At 41.6% G+C, this 21,637-nt stretch overlaps 1 protein-coding gene across 1 annotated transcript in view; it reads right to left on the bottom strand.

Moving 5' to 3' along the window:
• LOC148048078 (uncharacterized) overlaps positions 1 to 21,637 on the bottom strand; it is a 131,907-nt gene that overhangs the window by 83,307 nt on the left and 26,963 nt on the right. The window contains exons 10-13 of the mRNA XM_087708231.1: positions 19,737 to 19,880; positions 15,376 to 15,539; positions 4,500 to 4,612; positions 1,706 to 1,818 (exon numbers count right to left, since the gene is read on the bottom strand). Of these exons, the coding sequence (XP_087564357.1) occupies positions 1,706 to 1,818; positions 4,500 to 4,612; positions 15,376 to 15,539; positions 19,737 to 19,880 (534 nt within the window). The remainder of the gene's footprint in view (positions 1 to 1,705; positions 1,819 to 4,499; positions 4,613 to 15,375; positions 15,540 to 19,736; positions 19,881 to 21,637) is intronic.

The raw sequence follows: 21,637 nt of genomic DNA, 5'->3' as shown, positions 1-21,637 counted from the left end.
CCCAATAATGCTTCACTGGGCCAAAATATAATTCTACAAATAAGAGATTAGTAAATCTCTAAAAAGTATAAACAGCTTTAGACTTGAAACTGTACAAAAAGAATAGGAAACCTAACATTTTAATAGGACAAATAGAAGAATGCTCACATTTCATGGTATTTCCTTAAATGCTACACATGAATAGTAAACTTCTCAATAGTAGCTTGTTATGAATGTAGTTTAGTCCCTCTTGAGCCAGCCTCTTGAACCAGCAGGCTCTGACATACCCTTATTGGTTTTTTTTAAAGGCATGTGCTTGTTTGTAAACAAAAGGCAGATCTAACCCAAAGACTCTCTCTTCATTCTTAAATGGAAGCATAACTCCAGAATAAATGGAGGAAGAAGTTATTATGTTTCAGTTGCAACAACCAACTCCCTAATAGCTGTGATAAACCACTGATCTCCCCAGAAAAACAAAGTAGGAACATGATATAGTTGATTTCAAAGCACTGTTATTTCCATCTAAATAGGTAAAGAGTATTTGATAAATTTGTATTCCACATTTTTATCAGGAGCTAGAACAGGTGCACATAACACCTCCTCCTCCAATTTTTTTTCATAATGCTAAGCAGTAGATTGAATAAAGAAAGGCGCTGTCCCAGTCATTTTTAAAAAAATATTGCTTAAAAGTATTTTAATATTTTAATTATATTGCTTGTACAGGTAGACCTTAACTTACGACCACAACTGAGCCCAACATTTCTAATGTTAAGTGAGACATTTGTTAAGTGATTTTTGTCCCATTCCTGCCACAGTTGTTAAGTGAATCACTGCAGTTGTTAAATTAGTAACCTCATTGTTAAGTGAATCTGGTTCCCCCATTGACTTTGCTTGTCACAAGATCATGAAAGAAGATCACATGGTTCCGGGGACACTGGGACCATCATAAATATGTGTCAGTTACCTAGCATCTGAATTTTTATCACATGACCATGGGGATGCTGTAACAGTCATAAGTGTGCAAATCTGTCATATGTCATTTTTTTCAAGGATGTTTTAACTTTGAATGATCACTAAATGAAATGTTGCAAGTGGAGGATTACCAATATTTTTCTCTATACAACATAAGTTGTGTGGAATCCTAGCCATCTATTTTCCAGGCTAATCAGGAAGACATGACATTATTTTTAAATCAATTCATATCCTATTAACATAATTTGAATCTTAGATCAAGTGATTGCAGACACTTGTAGTCTGGCGAAGCATTATATTGTTTTACAATTCACATTTTCTGTTTGTCTTTTAATTCCGGAAGTTATTTTTTTTCTCTTAACCTTGGGTATTTCCATTTCTCTTACATGAAATTAAGTTAGGTTTTTCCTCTTTATCTTCTTTACTGTTTTCTTATAAGACGGGTGTCTGTCACTACAGGGTGGAAGAGTGACATCTAATTGACCATGTCTGTGGCCAGCAAATGGCACAACTCTGTCATTTTTACTTTGTAATTAATAGAAAGTAACTCAGGTTATAGGAGCCCTCTGTCATGTATCGGGATTAGGAGAAGAGAGCCAGATGAAGTGCCTCTTAGAAGATGTAATAATGAAAATTGCCACATCACTACTCCAAGGGGCAGAAGATTGTGGTCAGAAGAACTACAGGATTCTGGGAGAGGATGTTTAAAATCTCCATCCTTAAACCTTATGGTTTCAGCTGTGTTTATACATACCTATTTGTATTTTACATATGTAGGAATGCTGTTCAGTACATTGCAATGCTTGAAGGCCTCTTCCTTTCATCATCATAGCACATCTATTTCTCGTTGAAGGGAAATCCCAAAGCCTAGTTATAGTGGTATAATGAAAACCATAGTTAATAAATCTTTTTGAGAATCCAGATCAGTGGTGGGTTCCTAACGGGCCACACCAATCCGACCGGACTGCTAGCGGAAATCGGGCGTACGTTTGTGTACTGGTAGAGCTGGAGGCCTTCATACTGGTACGGTCCCTCCCCTGGCTTGCTCCCGCTCGCTCCCCCTGCTTGCCCAGTCACCACTCTCTCTTTCTCACCCCGCCTGTCTGCACCATGCTTGCCCTGTACCCACCCACTTCCTTTGCCGGAGTGGAGGACTCGGCTATTGGAAGAAGCCCTGTGCTTCGTTCTCTTTGACAGCTGCCTTGTTTGCAATGGGGTGGGGAGAAATCTATGGGTTAGAGGGAGGAAAGGCCATCTCTAGCAGAAGGTCAGCCTTCTCCCGAGGAAGGAACAAGAACGGAGAACTCGGTTGTTGGAAGAAGCCCTGAGTTCATTCTCTTTGACAGCCGCCTCATTTGCACTAGGGTGAGAAGAAATCGATGCATTAGAGAGGGGAAAAGGCCGAGCATCTGCTAGGGATGGCCTTTTCTCCCTCTAACCCATTGATTTCTCCCCACCCTATTGCAAACGAGGTGGCTGTGAAAGAGAACGAACTTGGGGCTTCTTCCAACAGCCAAGGAAGGAACAAGAGCGGAGGACTCGGCTGTTGGAAGAAGCCCAAGTTCGACAGATTTAACACCTTCACTGTTGAAGACAGGCACAGGCTGTTGGGCATGAATCTGTGTTTTCTGCGTCTCAAATCCATTCATACTCCCGCACCATTCAAAGGGTGTTCATCCCAATGGACTATGAACAGATTTCCAGAAAAATTAGACTATAGAAACCATTTGTGCTTCTGTTTGAGATGCAGACAACCCAGAGAACATCCTGCAACCACACCCATTTGCACTACTCAGGACATAGATAAACCTCCAATTGGTCTCAACGACCCTCTAAAACAGGAGTCCTCAAACTTTTGAACAGGGGGCCGATTCATGGTCCCTCACAGTGTTGGGGGGGCTGGACGGCTGGGTGGGCATGGTTAGGTGGTCATGTGACTGGGTGGGCGTGGCCAATTTAGCAATTTAGTCTTTGTACTTGCTGTACTTGTTCAACCCAAGGAATCTATTTACTTAAGACCCCCCTCCGCAAAGGGAAAAAGAGCACAAGCTTTCTTGCCACTTGCCTAACTTCATTACAACAGCAGCTTCAGGCTCCTTAAAATAGGTCATTGAAAAAAGAATAGAACAAACAGGATTTCCTTCAAAATAACTCCTGATCATATGTTTCATATGATCACACAATAAATCAGACTGAAAACTGCACCAATTAAGACTGCAACTAAAACCCTCAAGATGGGCATTGAGACATTGGAAGCAGGCGGAAGAAGGCAAAAATTAACACACACACACACACACACACCTCATTCAATGGGAAATGTGGGCCTGCTTATTTGGGATTACAGGGCTAAAGGTCTTTTAAGCCTGGAAAAGAATTCACAAACTGATCTGCTTTTTGCCACCCTTGTGCATGTGTATATACACACATGAATATCTATCAAAATGGTTCAGCAACAAATTTGGTGGATGACCTTTATATATGAGAAGAATCAAAGCAGTGGGGGAATTCTCCTTCAGGCATTATACTGCAGTTGCATTTAAATTAGTGTTAGCCAACTTCAGCTGATTTTGAAAAAGCTAGGAGACATGGATACATGTTCCCCATCCATCTACCCACTTTTAAAGCGCTACTTTAAAAGTGGTCCCTTCCCTACTCACCCACTAGCCCTGGATCACATGGCTGTGAAATACATCTGAAAGGCTGTTTTTAAAACATTTTTAAAGACTTTTAATGATTTTAAAGCACTACTTTACAAGCTGACAGCTGCTTTGTAAGCTGGCACCACCACCACTCTACTCACCCACCGGCCCTGGATCACATGGCTGTGAAAAACATATGAAAAGCTATTTTTAAAGCATTTTTAAAGACTTTTAAAGCATTACTTTACAAGCTGACAGCTGCTTTTCATCCCACCACCCCACGGGCAGGATACTTTGCATTGGTGGGCTGTATCTGGCCCATGGCCGTAGTTTGAGGATGCCTGCTCTAAAAGAATGCAAATGACCAGCTGTCTGCAAGGAATATAAATTCTTCCACTCGCCACCATCCAGTCAGAGGTGAAGACGCTTCTTGAATGAAAAAAGAAAAACAAGAAAGTCCAGTTGCCTCCTGAAAAAAGGACCTTTGGGACAAATTTGACCTGGATGACTGAGAATCTCCATAGACATTTACATCACAATCTGTTTCTATTGTGATTTTCCAGTGAATATTTTTTCTTCCTTTCTTTTTTTAAACTGTTGCAACTACATACCTTTCAATGTCTTAATTCCATTGCTTTCAAGTAGTAGCAACAAGTACAACTAGAACAAAAATATATTGCATAATGGAAAGGAAGAAAACCAAGAAAATATCTAGAGGGGTTGTTTAATGGATTATTGAACAAATATAAATATATTTTTAAAGACCTGATACACGTTTTCTATTATGGCTATTCTCTCTTTCTTTATGCTGTATCCTGAGTTTATTCATAAAGTTCATTACTTTCTTTTAATCTGTTTGTAGTGTGAGAGAAAAAGAATGAAATAAAACATATGGCACTGACTGCTTACCAGGTATAATTTGCCAAATGAATTGTTTTAGGCTCATGAATGAATTCCCATGTAAGTTCCTTTTGTCGCAAATCAATCCAGCTCCCCTTTTCCAACATAGCATCAAGCCATATCTTTAAAAAAATCAGAATCATTTTTAAATAGTACCTTATTTGAGATTTCATGAGAATTGATGATGGAAAAGGTTAGAATGAAAAATTGAAATTCAGCCCATATAGGTCAAAAAAGTTACTTTTGATTTACGAGTTTTTTTATTTGTTTATTGAACTTATAATCTGCTACAATTAAATGATTCCCAATGGCTTACAAAATGTGCAGCATGTGATTAAAGTATCTATGATAAAATAGAAATGTAAATTACAAAATAATTAACATAATACCATCTATTAAATCAAGAAAAACCCCTACAATTCAGTCTTTAGCCACTTCGTAAAAGTAGGGAGATGGTAAGATTGAATTCCAAGGTGAAGCCATTCCTGTAGCAGGACTGCTCTTGATAGACTGTTACCAACTACATACGAATAAATATAAATATATTTATATAAATATAAATCAATTTAGCTTTTGTATTGATTGTGAAATTTCACTGGGATATGTTAAAGCAGGTAGCACACACTATCAAAAACTTTCCTCTTCAGGCATAGGGGGAGCACAGAAAGATACATATTCGGCGTCACAAGACAAGATTGAGAAAAACCTGCACATGGATTAAAGAACAAACCAAAGTATATGATATCATCAAGAGAGTAAAAGAAATTCAAGGAATCCAGCTGGCAGAGTCAAGGAGAAGATATTTATTTGTTAGAATTTTAATGTTTTAATGCTGGCAGCTGCCCAGAATCATTTCATTGCAAAAAGGAAATATATAAAGGTAAAGGTTCCCCTCACACATATGTGCTAGTCGTTCCCAACTCTAGGCGGCGGTGCTCATGTCTATTTCAAAACTGAAGAGCCAGCACTGTTTGAAGAGGTCTCCGTGATCATGTGGCCAACATGACTAAATGCTGAAGACACACAGAACATGGTTACCTTCCCACTAAAGGTGATTCCTATTTTTCTACTTACATTTTTACATGTTTTCAAACTGCTAGGTTGGCAGAAGCTGGGACAAGTAACGGGAGCTCACTCCGTTATGCGGTGCTAGGGATTTGAACCACCAAACTGCCGACCTTTCTGATCGACAAGCTCAGTGTCTTAGCCACTGAGCCAGATAATCTGTATCTTGAAATTTTTTTAAAAAATTGATTTATAAAGGAATTGGATTCAATTGTTTGACACATCTTCAGAAACCCAATGAAAATATGATTTTCTAGTGCAAGTCAAGCTTAGGCTTAGTTTACTAGACACATAGTCAATTTCTCCGGGTAAAATTCTTTAGAAATAATATATGTGCAAATACATATTGTTGCATTTCCTAACTGTTATTGATATCCTTACTTTCTTTTCTTTTTTTAATAATCATGGTATAATCATTCAGTGATCTATTGGTGCTCCTGTCATCATCAAACTTTTCCTGATTGGGAAGTTCTTTTGTCTTTGTCTATATGTAATGTGACTTGATGGAAGTGAAACTGTGAGGAACATAGTCATTATTTGTTTTAACATTTGAATAAGAAATGGAATTAACTTTTATTATATAATTTTAAACAGTTTGAACAGTTTCTTTAAGACAATGATGCTGAACCTATGGCAAAGGTGCCCCGCCATGACATTTTGGATAACATGCCAGCAATCAGCAAAACCAAACTCTCCAAAACATCTAGAGACCACAAACCAGATTTTTGAAGCCATTTCCATGTGCGCATTTGCGGGTTTGGAATGGCGACCGGGCTTTTTCGCTCTCTGTAATCTGGCAAAAAAGTACTGAGAAGCCTTCCAAACAGTCCGCAAAGTTTTCGGAAAGAGCCTCTGGGTGAGTTTAAGACCTCTAGAACTGAAGGACCAGAAGGAATTTTGGAAAACATCGCTCCCGAAGGCTTGTTTTTAGCCTTCACAGCGCCTAGCAGCTTGAACCATCTAGCTGCGCGAGGGCGGCGACGGCGGCGACCCACGGACGGTCGGCGTCTTTCTAACACCTTGGATACCTGGGTGCCCCTGGGTTCCCCGGCTGTCGTCTGCCCGATCTGGTGAGCCCACTAACTTTATCTGCGAGCCCTGGTCCTGGAAGTCGCTCTAGAGCAGCGGAGCGGCGGCAGCGGGAATTGGATGAAAAATGGCTGCCTGAGCTTTTCGCTCTCACAAATGGAACTCCCCCGCTGTTCTTTTTAGATTTAAGCAGTGTGGGGCTTGGAGAGGAACCCTGGATTTTCATCTACAGCCTAGAAAAAAGGAGCGGTGAGCTTGGGGATTTATAATTGTCTGTTACCATCTTTTATTACTACTACCATCTTCCATTGCCCTAAAGAGGAGGGGAAACTATCGTGGCTTGGGTGAGCGAATTGAGCGGCGATTTAGCCACCACCATCATAGCTCGCCTGAACGCCTGCCCCTCCCCTATCTTGTGCTGTGGTGACTACCTCTCTCGCCGTTGTAGCCTCTCCTTTTATCCTCCCGTGTGTCGGACAATTTCTTTCCCTGCCTGCCCCTGCTGCTGCGGAGCCTTGCCTGCCTGTTTCCCTGTTTTTTCATTCAACACGAGTTTCTCACTGCCTGGCCTGCGACCATCGGCATTGGCCTGGAACAACTGCCCTTCTCCACCGCTTGCTACCACTGCTGCCCTGGAACACCTATTGTGAGCAGCGACCACCTGTTTTAACATTTGACACCTTATGGTGTACATACTTATGGTGCATTCAGTTTGGGGAAAGGAGTGATAGAGGATGGCAGCTTCAGGGACAGGGACTTGGCGTTTTAAAAACTGGGCACCAAGCTGGCACCCTCCCCTTCCCCCTTTCAACTGGTTCCAGTCATTTTTAGACTTTAGACATCCAGACTTTGGCCCTCCCAAGACTTTAGGAGAGGGGGAGGATAAGATATCCCCCTGCATATCATCCTTATATCTCCTATGGACTGTTATTGATGATCATTCTACGCTTTATCTTGACTTGGAGGGTGTGAGACTGCAAAGCTGGTGCTTGTTAATATCTGGGGCTTGCGCTTTGCCCCCCCTCCATCTACAACCATCTCACATAATACGGACCTTGGACCTTGGCCTTGGATCTTTCTGGAACTTGGAGGAAGGGAGGTTGGCTCTTCCGGAACTCATAATTTAAACTCTGTGTTTGCGCAATTTTAATCGGGTATGCTGAGTGTATGGGGTTGAATGTGTTAGTATGAAAGACCCACTTTTAGTATTATTATTGCTGTATTTTTTCTGTGTTTTTAACTATATTGTGGGGACTGTTTGTGTGAGTGTCTGAGTATGTCTGATTCGGAGGACCTGGCGGGGCATGCGGGGGTCATTGGGGTGGTTGGGGGAACTACACCCACGGGAGAGAGTCGGAGCATTGCGGTCATAACAGGGAGAGGCAGATACGGCGGGGACTTTAGGGCTGGCCATTACCGGGGAAGGAGGGTTCGCTATATCGCAGAGATCCCTCCTTCCGGCCCTATGAGTCCCACTCCAAGGTCAGATGGCGCGAGCAATCAGGACCCTGGTCTCAGGCTGCTGTCACTAAATGCCAGGTCTGTTGTTCATAAGGCTCCTCTCGTCCGGGACTTGATTGTAGACGAGGGGGCAGACCTGGCATGTATTACTGAGACATGGCTGGGCACGGAGGGAGGAGTCCCCCTCGTAGAGATGTGCCCAGACGGATTTCAGGTGCTTCATCAGCCGAGAGCCCAGGGAAGGAGTGGCGGTGTGGCTATTGTAGTCCGGGAGTCTTTAGCACCTCGTAGGATCCCTGCTCCGGAGCTTACCGGGTGTGAGTCCCTACTAGTGAAGTTGGACCTCAAGGGTCAAGTGGGCCTGCTGCTAACGTACCTGCCTCCCAACTGCATTGCAGCAGCCCTCCCCTCGCTCCTCGAGTCAGTAGCCGAGCTAGCAATTGAGTTCCCTAGGCTAATGGTTCTGGGGGACTTCAATTTGCCTTCGCTCGGTGAACACTCTGATGGAGCGCAGGAGTTCATGCTTCCATGACAGCCATGGGCTTGACCCAGGTAATCCGAGACCCTACCCACTCAGCGGGGCACACACTCGACCTCGTATTCCTCTCGGAGCAGTGAAGTTATGATCTTGGTCTGAGGGGAAATGAGACCATTCCCCTGTCGTGGTCAGACCACTACCTACTGAGGCTAGACTTCCGGAGGCCAAACCCCCACCGTAGGGAGGAGGAACCGACCAGGTGGTTCCGCCCCAGGCGACTTATGGACCCTGTTAGGTTCCAGACGGAGCTTGGGGTTATTCCAGATGCTCTCGCCCACAGTTCGGCGGAGACTCTTGCTGCGGCCTGGCACTCGGCAGCATCAGGGTCTCTGGACCGGATTGCGCCACTACGGCCCCTCCGGGTCAGCGGCTCACGGAGGCCTCCTTGGTTCACCGAGGAGCTCCGGGAGATAAAGCGCCGGAGGAGACGCCTAGAGCACCTGTGGAGGTCCGATAGGTCCGAGTCGAACCGAGCACTGTTGACAGCATGCACCAAGGAGTACATTCGGGCATTAAGAACAGCCAAAAGATCACACATTGCCTCCTTGGTAGCGTCCGCCGAGTCCCACCCAGCCGCCCTGTTTAGGATAACCCGCTCCCTCCTAAATAGGAGGGAGACGGGGAACCCCCTACAGGGTAAGGCTGAGGAGTATGTTCAGTTCTTGGCGGACAAAGTTGCTCGGTTTCGATCGGACCTGGACTCCACTCTTGCAGATCCAGCCGAGACACAAGGGAATGATTTGGCAGACCATCTCTGGGTTGAGTTTCAGGATGTTGCCTCCGGGGATGTGGACAAGGCTATGTGAGCTGTGAGCGCCTCCACCTGTATACTGGACCCGTGTCCCTCCTGGCTGGTTGCCAACAGCAGTGAGGTGACACGAGGCTGGATCCAGGCGGTTGTTACCGCCTCTCTTCGGGAGGGGCACTTCCCCACCGCGCTTAAGGCGGCGGTGGTGAGGCCCCTCCTGAAGAAACCGTCTTTGGATCCAGCAGTTCTTAATAACTACCGTCCAGTCTCCAACCTCCCCTTTGTGGGGAAGGTTGTTGAGAAGGTGGTGGCCTTCCAGCTTCAGCGTACCTTGGAGGAAGCTAACTATCTTGACCCCTTCCAGTCTGGCTTCAGGCCCGGTTACAGCACAGAAACCGCTTTGGTCGCATTGACCGATGATCTCTGGAGAGCCAGAGATGGAGGCCATGCGTCCATCCTGGTTCTCCTTGACCTCTCAGCGGCTTTCGATACCATTGACCATGGTATCCTTCTGCGACGACTGCGGGAGGTGGGGGTGGGCGGCACTGTTCTGCAGTGGTTCTCCTCCTACCTCTCGGACAGGTCGCAGTCGGTGTTGGTGGGGGGGGAGAGATCGTCCCCAAGGCCCCTAACTTATGGGGTGCCGCAGGGCTCGGTCTTATCCCCCCTGCTATTCAACATATACATGAAACCGCTGGGCGAGATCATTCGGAGGCACGGGATTAAATACCATCAATACGCAGACGATACACAGTTGTATCTGTCCGCCCCGTGCCAACTCAATGAAGCGGTGGACGCGATAAACCGGGGCCTCGAGGCTGTTAAAGACTGGATGAGAGCTAACAAACTGGTACTCAACCCGGAAAAGACCGAGTGGCTGTTGTGTTTTCCTCCCAATAATTTGGCTAATGTTCCATCAATCAGGCTGGGGGGGCAAAATTTACACCCCTCAGACAGGGTCCGCAACTTGGGAGTCCTCCTGGACCCACAGCTGAGTTTCGACCATCATTTGTCAGCTGTGACCAGGGGGGCATTTGCCCAGGTTCGCCTGGTGCGCCAGTTGCGGCCCTACCTGAACCGGGAGGCCCTCACAACAGTCACTCGAGCCCTTGTGATCTCTAGGCTGGAATACTGCAATGTGCTCTACATGGGGCTGCCCTTGAAGAGCATCCGGCGACTTCAGCTAGTCCAGAATGCGGCCGCGCAAGTGATCGTGGGCGCACCGCGGTTCGCCCACATAACACCGATCCTCCGTGAGCTGCGCTGGCTACCTGTTGATTGTCGGGTGCACTTCAAGGTCCTACTTACCACCTATAAAGCGCTCCATGGTAGTGGATCTGGCTATTTGAGAGACCGCCTTCTGCCAATTACCTCCCTGCGTCCCATCAGATCGCACAGGGTAGGCCTCCTCCGAATTCCATCCGCCAGTCAGTGCCGACTGGCGACTACGCGGAGGAGAGCCTTCTCAGTTGCAGCTCCGACGCTATGGAACAATCTCCCCATGGAGATCCGTACCCTCACCACCGTCCAGGCCTTCCGCACGGCCCTCAAGATCTGGCTATCCCGTCAGGCCTGGGGATAGGACTTTACTCTCTCCCCGCCCGAATGCTGAGTGAATGTTGTGCTTTTATGGTTAATTTTTTTTCTACTCACGTTTTCTTTTATGTCTTGTCTTCCACTCCCTTCCCTCATTATTGTAAGCCGCCCTGAATCCCCTCAGGGAAAAGGGCGGCCTATAAGTGTTCAATAAACTCAAACTCAAACTCAATTTCAAGAACAAAGACTTCATGCAACATGTGGGAGCCTTGGATAGGCCCCATGGGCCTGCCAAAAGAAAGAGAACACTACCTGAAAGTAATCAGCACATGTGGAACGACCTCCCCGTCGAGATCCGTACTCTCACCACCATCCAGACCTTCCGCACAGCCCTCAAGACCTGGCTCTCCCATCAGGCCTGGGGATAGGTTTCCCAATTTACCCGCCCGAGTGTTGACTGTTGAATGCAAGTTGTGTTTTATTATTTTCTTTCTTTTGTTCACATATTGTTTGTTTTTGATATTGCACCCCCTTCCCTGTGATTGTAAGCCGCCCTGAGTCCCCTCAGGGAAAAGGGTGGCCTATAAATCTTAATAAAATAAAATAAAATAAATAAAAAAATAAAATGTGAAACCTGAGGAATGCTAGGGCCATGGGCAATTACATGGTTTCCCAAGTCCTGCATGCCTTGGCTGAGTCAGCTTTTAGAGTGGCAATAGTGGCATTAGGCGTGAGCCCAAAGGTAGGTTGCTCCCAATTCAGTCCAGATCGGGCGAATCAACAGTAGCGTCAGCGGGAGGCTCTGCCCACTCGCCTGGACACTTCTGCGTATGTGCAGAAGTATCTCATGCATACGCGAGTGCGCCTGAACTGGTAGTAAAAAAATTGACAAACTACCACTGCCCGGGCCTCATCTTCAGACCCAGTCTCAATGCTGTGGCCAAGTGTAAGTGTTCAGGACACGTAGTCCTTAATGGATCTGCATCTACAAGAAGGGAAGTATGCAGTGGGGTACCCCAAGGCTCTACCTTAGATCCAATACTCTTCAATATCTTCATCAATGCCTTAGTTGAGGGGATATATTGGAAAATCAACAAATTTGCAGATGACACCAAACTAGCAAAATAGCCAATAGTCCAGAAGAAAGGCTCAAGATATAGAAGATAATGACACTTGAGCACTGGTCCCTATCTAACAAAATGAAATTCGATGTAGAGAAAAATTCGATGTTTTACATTTAGGCAAGAAAAATCAAATGCACAATTTTAAAAATAGGTGGTACCTCCTCAGAATAGTAACTGTGAGACAGATCTTGGAGTCCTAGTTGACAACCACTTATATATGACCCAACACTGTGCTGCAGCTATCAAAAAAGCCAACATAGTCCTAGGCTACATTAATAGAGAGATAGAATCAAGATAACATGAATTGTTAATACCACTTTATAATGTCTTGCTAAGACCACACTTGGAACATTGAATCCAGCTTTGGTCGCCCCAATATAAAAAATATGTCGAGACTTTAGAAAGAGTGCAGAGAAGAATGACAAGGATGATTAGAAAACTGAAGGTTAAAACATTTGAAGAAAGATTGCAGGAATTGAGTATGTCTAGCTAGTGAAAAGGAGGGCTAGGGATGGCACGATAGCACTGTTCCAATATCTAAGGGACTGCCACAAAGTAGAGGGAGTCAACCAATTCTCCAAAGCACCAGAAGGTAGGACAAGAAGCAATGGATGGAAACTAATCAATGAGAGAACCAACCTAGAATTAAGGAGACAATTTCCTGACAATTAGAACAATTAATCAGTGGAATGACTTGCCTCCAGAAGTTCTGGGTACTCCAACACTGAAGGTTTTAAAGAAGAGATTGAACAACCATTTGTCTGAAGTGGTACAGGGTTAGGCTTGAGCAGGGGGTTGGAGTTGAAGACGTCCAAAGTCCCTTACAACTCTGTTATTCTAAATGGGGGAGGAGTGTTGAGAATTGCTTCTCTTTTGTTTGGCAGAGGTAACATGCCAACAAACTCAAATTACAGATTTTCTGAACTTTTGACCCATCAAGGCCAAAAGGTTTGCCATTGCTATTTTAAGATTACAATTTAGATTTTTGTTTACTTTTTTTAAAGAAAAGCATTGGCAACAAACAAATACAAGTATTAGAAATAACAACTGAGATGGTCAAAAATCGAGTTAAAAAGGTAAAGAATTGGACATCACCTGGAAAGGACCAATTACATGGTTTCTGGCTCAAATATCTGACCAGTTTACATGCAATATTGGCCAGGCAACTGAATGAAATTTTACAAAAGGGCCAAATTGATGAATGGTTGACAACTGGAAAAACATACTTGATTCAGAAAGATGCAACTAAAGGAACAACACCTGAAAACTACAGACCAATAACATGCTTGCCAACAACCTTCAAATTACTCACAGGCATTATTGTAGATAACATGATGGATTATTTGGAAACAAAAAACATCTTGCCAGTAGAGCAAAAAGGCAACAAAAGAAGGAGCAGGGGCACAAAAGATCAGCTTCTAATTGATAAAATGATATTAGAAAATTGTAAGAACAGAAAAACGAACTTGAATATGGTCTAGATTGATTACAAAAAGGCATTTGACTCACTGCCACATAGTTGGATCATAAAATGCTTAGAAACAACTGGCATTAGCAAAAATATTACATCCTTTAGTGAAAAGGCGATGAAACAATAGAGAACTGAGTTGGCAGTAGGGAATGAGATCTACGAAATGGTTGATATCAAGCGAGGAATTTTCCAGGGTGATTCACTTTCACCTCTTCTCTTCATCTCACAATGATCCCACTATCAGTAATCTTAAAAAAAATGAAATTAGGCTACCAAACAGCCAAAGAAGCTGAAAAAAAATTTGCATTTACTATATATGGATGATTTGAAACTCTATGGAAAGTCAGAAATTGAAATCCAATCATTGACAAACACAGTCCGAGTATTCAGCACCGATATTTCAATACAGTTTGGCATGGAAAAATGCGCCACTGTATCCATAAAAAGGGGCAAAATCACTGCATGTGAGGGAATTGAAATGCCCAATGGCCAACTAATTAAATGCAACGAAAATGAAGCCTACAAATACTTAGGCATTCTGCAGTTGGACATCAAGCATGGAGAAGTAAAAACTACTATCAGGCGAGAGTACACCAACAGAGTTAGGAAAATTTTGAAATCTAAACTGAATGGTGGAAATACAATCAAGGCCATAAATACCTGGGCAATACCAGTTATAAGATACACAGCTGTTATAGTTAACTGGACACAAGCTGATTTGGACATTTTGGACCGAAAAACCAGGAAACTAATGACAATGCACTACAGTTTACATCCACGTGGTGATACTGATAGACTGTACCTGCCCCAAAAATCAGGTGACAGAGGATTATTACAAGTGAAGCAAACAGTTGAAGAAGAAAAACATGCACTGGCTGATTATTTAAAAGAAAGTCAAGAACATCTATTAATCGAAGTAAAGAACAAAAATCTACTGAAGGACCAACAGACGAAACAAGAATACAGAAAAGATGTGATAAAATCAAGAATGGAGAGTTGGCAGAACAAAGCACTGCATGGCCAATTTCTGGAAAAAATAAAAGATAAAGTGGACAGTGAACAAACTTGGTTATGGTTAACAACAGGTACATTAAAGAAAGAAACAGAGTCACTAATCCTGGCTGTGCAAGAACAAGCTATCCGCACAAATGCCATTAAGGCCAAAATCGAAAAATCCTCTGATGATGCCAAATGCAGACTTTGCAAAGAAGCTGATGAAACTGTTGATCACATACTCAGCTGCTGTAAAAAAATCGCGCAGACTGATTATAAATTGCGGCACGATTCAGTAGCACAAATGATCCATTGGAATTTGTACAAAAATTATAATATTAAAACAGCAACAAACTGGTGGGAACATCAGCATGAAAAAGTCACCGAAAATCCGATGGTCAAGATCTTGTGGGATTTCCGTATACAAACGGACAAAATACTGGCGCATAATACACCAGACATCACACTGGTTGAGAAAAATAAGGTCACAATCATAGACATCGCAATACCAGGTGATAGCAGGGTCGCCGAGAAGGAACATGAAAAAATCACAAAATACCAGGACTTAAAAATCGAAATTCAACGACTATGGCACAAACCAGCAGTGGTGATTCCAGTGGTAATTGGCACACTGGGTGCTATTCCAAAAGCACTGGAATTACATTTGAAAAAGTTAAAAATTGACAAAATCACCATCAGTCAAATGCAAAAAGCCGCACTGCTTGGATCTGCACGCATATTATGAAAATACGTTATGACGTCCTAGGCCCCTGGGTGGGGCCCGACTAGTAACCAATGCCAAATCCGGCGAAACAACTGGCCGCTGTGATACAATTGTATAATAATAATAACAACAACAACAACAATAACAACAACAATAGTAGTAGTAGTAGTAGTAATAATAGTAATAATTAGTGTACCTTTTCTTTTTCACTTGAAATCTGGACAAGATGTGAATCCTTGTAGTAGGAACATCGATTTTCTGCCCAGGCATGGTCCCCTTTTTTTTCCTTTTCAAAATAATAGCAATGTCCATCAAAATACCACCATGGTACATTATGGGGACATTTTGGATTTTTAAGGCCTAAAAATAACACAGACTGAATTGGAAAAATATTTTTAAAAACTATACTAACTACAGTATATATTCAGTGAGAGCAGTGCCTTTATCTGAAAAGATTAACAATGTACAATTTTATTCCTGATCAAGATTTTAACATTTTAATATATATTCAAATTATATTTAGTATTAAAAGCCCACATTTAATTTAGCTGCATGAAATTCAGACACAGCCAAATTTTGCTGATTGAAAAATTTAAAAGCAAATCTGTATATTGTATGGATAAAGAATCTTGCAGTTAACTGGGGCTTCTTTCTCTCCCCCCCCCCTTTTCCCTTCCTCTTAAAATTATATATTTATGACCAGGACTGTATGAATTACACCCCAAGGTTCTGAAGGAATTGGCAGATGAGATCTCAGAACCACTGAACTATATCTTTCAAAGATCCTGGAGCACCGGGGAACTGCCAGAGAACTGGAAAAGAGCTGATGCAGTTCCCACATTAAAAAAAGGGGGGGGGGATAGATTCAGGAAACTGCAGACCTTCAACCTGACCTCAATACCAGGGAAGATTCTGGAAAAGATAATCAAGCAATGAATCAGCAAACACCTAGAAGCCAACAAAGTAATAACCAAAAGCCAACATTAACAGACTAATCTTATTGCATTCTTTGACAAAGTGATAAAATTAGTGGACCAGAGGAATGCTGTCAATATAATTTACTTGGACTTCAATAAAGCATTTGATAAAGTAGACCATAACCTACCCTGTTTCCCTGAAAATAAGACCTCCCCGGATAATAAGCTCAATCTGGCTTTTGAGCGCATGTGCTAAAATAAGCCCTCTCCTGAAAATAACCAGCCTCATGCTCTGCAGCTCAAAATAATAAGACCTCCCCAAAAATAAGGCCAAATGCTTATTTCGGGGGGGGGTGACAGGGGGTGACCCTGTCTTATTTTCAGGGAAACATGGTACTACTAGATAAAGTATAAAACTGTTGGTTAGACAGCATCACCACCAGATGGATTCGTATCTGGCTGACCAACTGCACTCAATGTGTAGCCCTCAATGGAATTGCATCTACATGGAGGAAAGTATGCAGTGGAGTACCCCAAGGCTCTGTTTTAGGTGCAGTACTTCAACATCTTCATCAATGATTTGGACAAAGGAATAAATGGGGAACTCATCAAATTTGCAGATGACACCAAGCTGGCAGGAATAGCCAACACTCCAGAAGACAGGCTTAAGATACAGAAGGATCTTGACAAACTTGAACATTGGGCGCTATCTAACAAGATGAAATTCAATGGTGAAAAAAGTAAGGTTTTACATTTAGGTAAGAAAAACAAAATGCACAGGTACAGTATATGTGGTACCTTACTCAATAGTAGTAACTGTGAGAGGGACCTTGGATTCCTAGTGGACAACCATTTAAATTGGAGCAGCAGCTGCCAAAAAAGCCAACACAGTTCTAGGCTGCTTATATAGAAGGATAGAATCAAGATCACATCAAGTGTTAATACCATTTTACAATGCCTTGGTAAGGCCACACTTGGAATACTGCATCCAGTTTTGGTTGCCACAATATAAAAAAGATGTTGAGACCACAGGTGGTTTGCTCTGGGTTCGGCCCGGATTAGACGAACCAATAGTGGTGGTGGCGGCAAGCTCCGCCCATCCACCTGAATGCTTCTGTACATGCGTAGAAGCATTGCATGCAAGCAAGTGTGTACGTGAGCACGAGCAAACCGGTAGCACCGGGATTTGCAACCCACCTCTGGTTGAGACTCTAGAAAGAATGCAGAGAAGAGCAACAAAGATTGGAGGCTAAAATATATGAAGAACAGTTGCATAAACTGGGTATGTCTAGTTTAATGAAAAGAAGAACTAGGGGTGACATGTTAGCAGTTTTCCAATTTCTCAGGGGCTGCCACTAAGAAGAGGGAGTCAAATTATTCTCCAAAGCACCCGCGGATAGGACAAGAAGCAATGGGTGGAAACTAATCAAGGAGAGAAGCAACTAAGGGGAAATTTCCTGACAGTTAGAACAATTAATCAATGGAACAACTTGCCTGGAAAAGTTGTGAATGCTCCAACACTGGATATTTAAAAAAAAGGTGTTGAATATCCATTTGTCTGAAGTGGTATAGGATTTCCTGCCTAAGCAGGAGGTTGGACTGGAAGACCTTCAAGGTCCCTTCCAACTCTGTTATTCTAAATTCTAATGCTTGGGAAAAAATAGCTATTTATGTAAAATTCTGAGTAAGGAAAAGTTGTGAACCTGTTTGGCATCTCAAGAGTATGGTACTGCTTTGTTTATTCTTGGTCATTTGCAGAAGTAAATGCATCCATTCTTAGCAAGAGGCAGTAATCATCAGTTTGTTTTACTAAACATGAATACCAGAAAATTCTGATAGGTTTGCTAAAAGCAGCTTGCATATTTTGTTTCAACATTGTCTCCATGAACCTATTTCTAAGAGAAGTTGTAGTTCCTACCGGTTTGGACCAGTTTGGCTGAACAGGTAGTGATTTGGTGGCCCGGGTCGCTGGAACCGGCAGCAACCCAGGCCTGCCACACTTCCAAACTGATTCTCCGGATGGCACCATAGGCTCGGCCATCTTGTTTTTTGCTTTTGCCATGTGCAGAGCAATTTTTATTGCACTACGCATGTGCCCGCCACGCAGCCATGAGCCAACCACCACTAGTGACTGCCGGAACCCACCCCTGAAGAGAAGGGATGGTGCTCAGAAGCAGACATCAAAGATTTCCAGATAGAGAAGTTAATATGCCACACAACTTTATTCTTTAATCTGTAGGAATTTTTAGATGAATAGGCGGCTCAGGGGAATATTAAATGATTAACAGAAGCTGAATAATGGAAATAAGACATCGTGTTTCCATTTTTATTTATGGATATATTTATGACTAATTGTCCCTGAATAGAGTTATATCAGTAGGCAAAAAGAAAATCCACACAAATTGGAGTAGACTTTAAAAGAATTTAACACTAAACTAAATATCCAAAATTGTTCTCTTCATTTTCCTAATATTCTTTTATAAAACAATATCTTAAATAACCTTAAAACATTCTGAAGGAATGCAGCAATGCAAAGTGCAAGCATTTCCTGGAATCTTAACTGTTCATCCTATTCAATTTAAAATTACAGCTGTTACAGATAATATGACTATCTAAAATTCACAGAAAAAAATCCTTTCATTGTACAGAAGCTATAGAAAAGTATACTTCTTTGATGTAACTTTTTACTTTACATTTCTATGCACATCTGATTAATATTCTTTTTTCCAGTGTTGTTCTAATAAAATTCATTCTGTTGGTATGATAGTTTTTCTTACCTTACAGCCTATGTAGGTTGTTAATGATGACCACAGTCTAATGCCAAAACCAGAAAATATTCAGTTGCAAATATAAAATGCTTGATGGAAGGGAGTCAGAACATTTTGGGAAAAGGCATACTGTAACTGTTTTAAAAGTTACAAGTACAATCTATGTTTGCTCCTCATGCTTCCCCCCCCCCGCCTTCAAATCTGGAACTTCACATAATCCTATCATTCTTTAATATATTTTACACTTGTTCTCACAGTGGCATTGATTTGCTCTGAGACTGAACTGCAATTTAGTCCCATGGCTTTTTATCTGCTTGCTAATTCCATGCAAAAACTTTCTCTTGGAAAGCCAATCCTGTATATATGTGTGAATGCGTTCATGACTAATAATCATATTCTGATTTCTTTTGAAATGTGCACCTTCTATATTTTACATAGGTTACATACGTAGAGTTACATACGTAGCGATTATAAAGGCTCAATTAATCTATCCATCAGCTACATCATTTCACAAAACATTCTCATGAACAAAAACTAAATTTGTTTTAAAACAAGGGGAGTTCTGTGGTAAAGGGGCACAACTGACACAAAACACAGCAGACATGTATAACTATTTAAGATATTCCCTTAGATTCTGTAATACATTATAATCTTTGATATATAAAACTCAACTAAAATCAACTTTATAATGTTCATTTATAGAAAAATTAGACTGTTTACTTTCTGTGATTTTACAAAGGGTTTAAAGTTAGCAACAGATTGTTTCCTTCATCACAAGCAAAAGCTTTACAGTGTGTGCCATTTGAATCTATGCTATATTCAGAAAAGAATAAGAAATAGTTTAAATGAAGATGAACATATTACTACTGTACCTAATTCACACAGTTCACCTTTGAATTGACCATGGCAGTACAATCTTTCTGGGCAATTTCCAGTTAATGAATTACATCTGAATCCTCCATAGCATTTCTTACAAGGAAAGGCACAGTTATTGCCATAGTAACCAGGGGAACATTCTATGAAAAAAATCACAAATCATATTATATCAAAAAATAATATACTTAAAAACATTCAAGAATTCTCCTTACAACCAAATTCTGAGTCCAATATGTGATAAGGTTCTAGAAGGATTCATCTTATTCATATACTCTCATTATGTAAAAGGAATCACCCTAGGATCATTGAAAGTGGCCATGTTGCTGAATGTAATCTCTATTCAGTGCAGAAATCTAAATCAGAACATCCCCCCCAGTAACTTCTCAGCTATCAGTTTCTATATCATATGTGGAGAAAGCAGCTGATTGGGAATTGATCTCATTGTCAAACTATTTGAACAAAATTTTTATCTAATACCCCAAAAGAATCTACTTTTCTATATTTTAAATCCATTATTTGCATCCTATTCTCTAGAATAGGGGTCACATTCTTTTGTGTGATAGATGAATGGTATTACTCCATTTCCACACCTCCATGTATATCCAGTTTATCTTCTTAAAGCTACATGTAGCATGTTTTCGCAATTACTCCTCATAAGATCTGTTCTCCTGTTCTCAGATTGCCCTTCCATGGAGCCATTCCATTGTCTGAATTCTTAAAATATGCTAAACAGAACTGGAAATAACACCTAAGGTGAAGTCTAACTAACATAGAGCAGAATGTAGCTATTACTTTAGTTTTTTATTTTATGATCATCCACTCACATATGATTCATACAAGTTACAATGCAAACACATACTCGGCTTGTAATTAACTACTATTTTAAGATTCTAATGGAAGAGATTTTGAAGATTTAGTTTTACATGTAGAATTAGTCCATGTTTATGACTGCTCTGTTTGGCAAATATTGAAAGTTATGACAGTGCTTATGGCAGAAAGTTGCAAGTTGTAGACACATGATGTTATGCTTAATAACCATAAGTGATTCATTTAACAATGACAGCAGAACTGATGTCATAAAACCGGTATGATCGTATGATTTTTTTGCTTAGCAATAGAGTTCCAAGTCCCAATTAGTTGCTATTACTTGTATTATTATCAAACTAGATACTTGCAGTCTACATCTGTTACATTCTGTAATTTACAGCTGCTTCTTATCCTGCCACAATCATTTTGAGTTTTGATGTTATATTCTTCATTAGTTATCACATTCTTGTATGATCTGAAAGTTTAATAAATTTACCCTATTGATCTAAATCATGAATGTTGAAAAATATTGGACCTAGGTCTGTGGCTTATATTATTATACATGACACTTTTCCTTAACTTGATGAAGAATTGTTGATGGGTACTCACTGAGTATGGCTGCAAATCAGTTGCAAATCCACCTAATAATATGCCACCTGGATAATAAAATAGACTCTGACCAGAATGTCATAGTGGACTTTTTCAAATGCTGTGCTGAATTCAAGTTATATTATATACACATCATTTGCATAATCTGTAAATAATATTACCTCCCAAACCTAAAGAGTAGTGCAGTAAGACTTAATTCTTTCATATCTACATTTTCTAGTGATCAAGGCATTCAATCAGTATCAGACTACCAGTTCTATAGTTTCCAGATCCAAGGGTGAGGAGAAGGGGGTGCAGCCGGTACAAAGGGGGCTCAGGAAGAGGACTTTTTTTAAATTTTTCAAAACCAAATTTTTAAAAAGAAAAACAATATTGGAAATATACTTTATACTCTATACTTTGTGTGTATAGCAAAACCGCCTTGCAGCCTTCTTAGACATAACTTTTATTAATCTGAAGCTCAGTGAACAGTTACTTATGT

This window comes from Thamnophis sirtalis, unplaced genomic scaffold (genome assembly GCF_051295495.1).
Source record: "Thamnophis sirtalis isolate CommonGarterSnake01/CBP01778 unplaced genomic scaffold, rThaSir2_p1.2 scaffold_3, whole genome shotgun sequence".
NCBI classification, from domain to species: Eukaryota; Metazoa; Chordata; class Lepidosauria; order Squamata; family Natricidae; genus Thamnophis; species Thamnophis sirtalis.
This window is presented reverse-complemented; position numbering and strand designations above follow the sequence as displayed.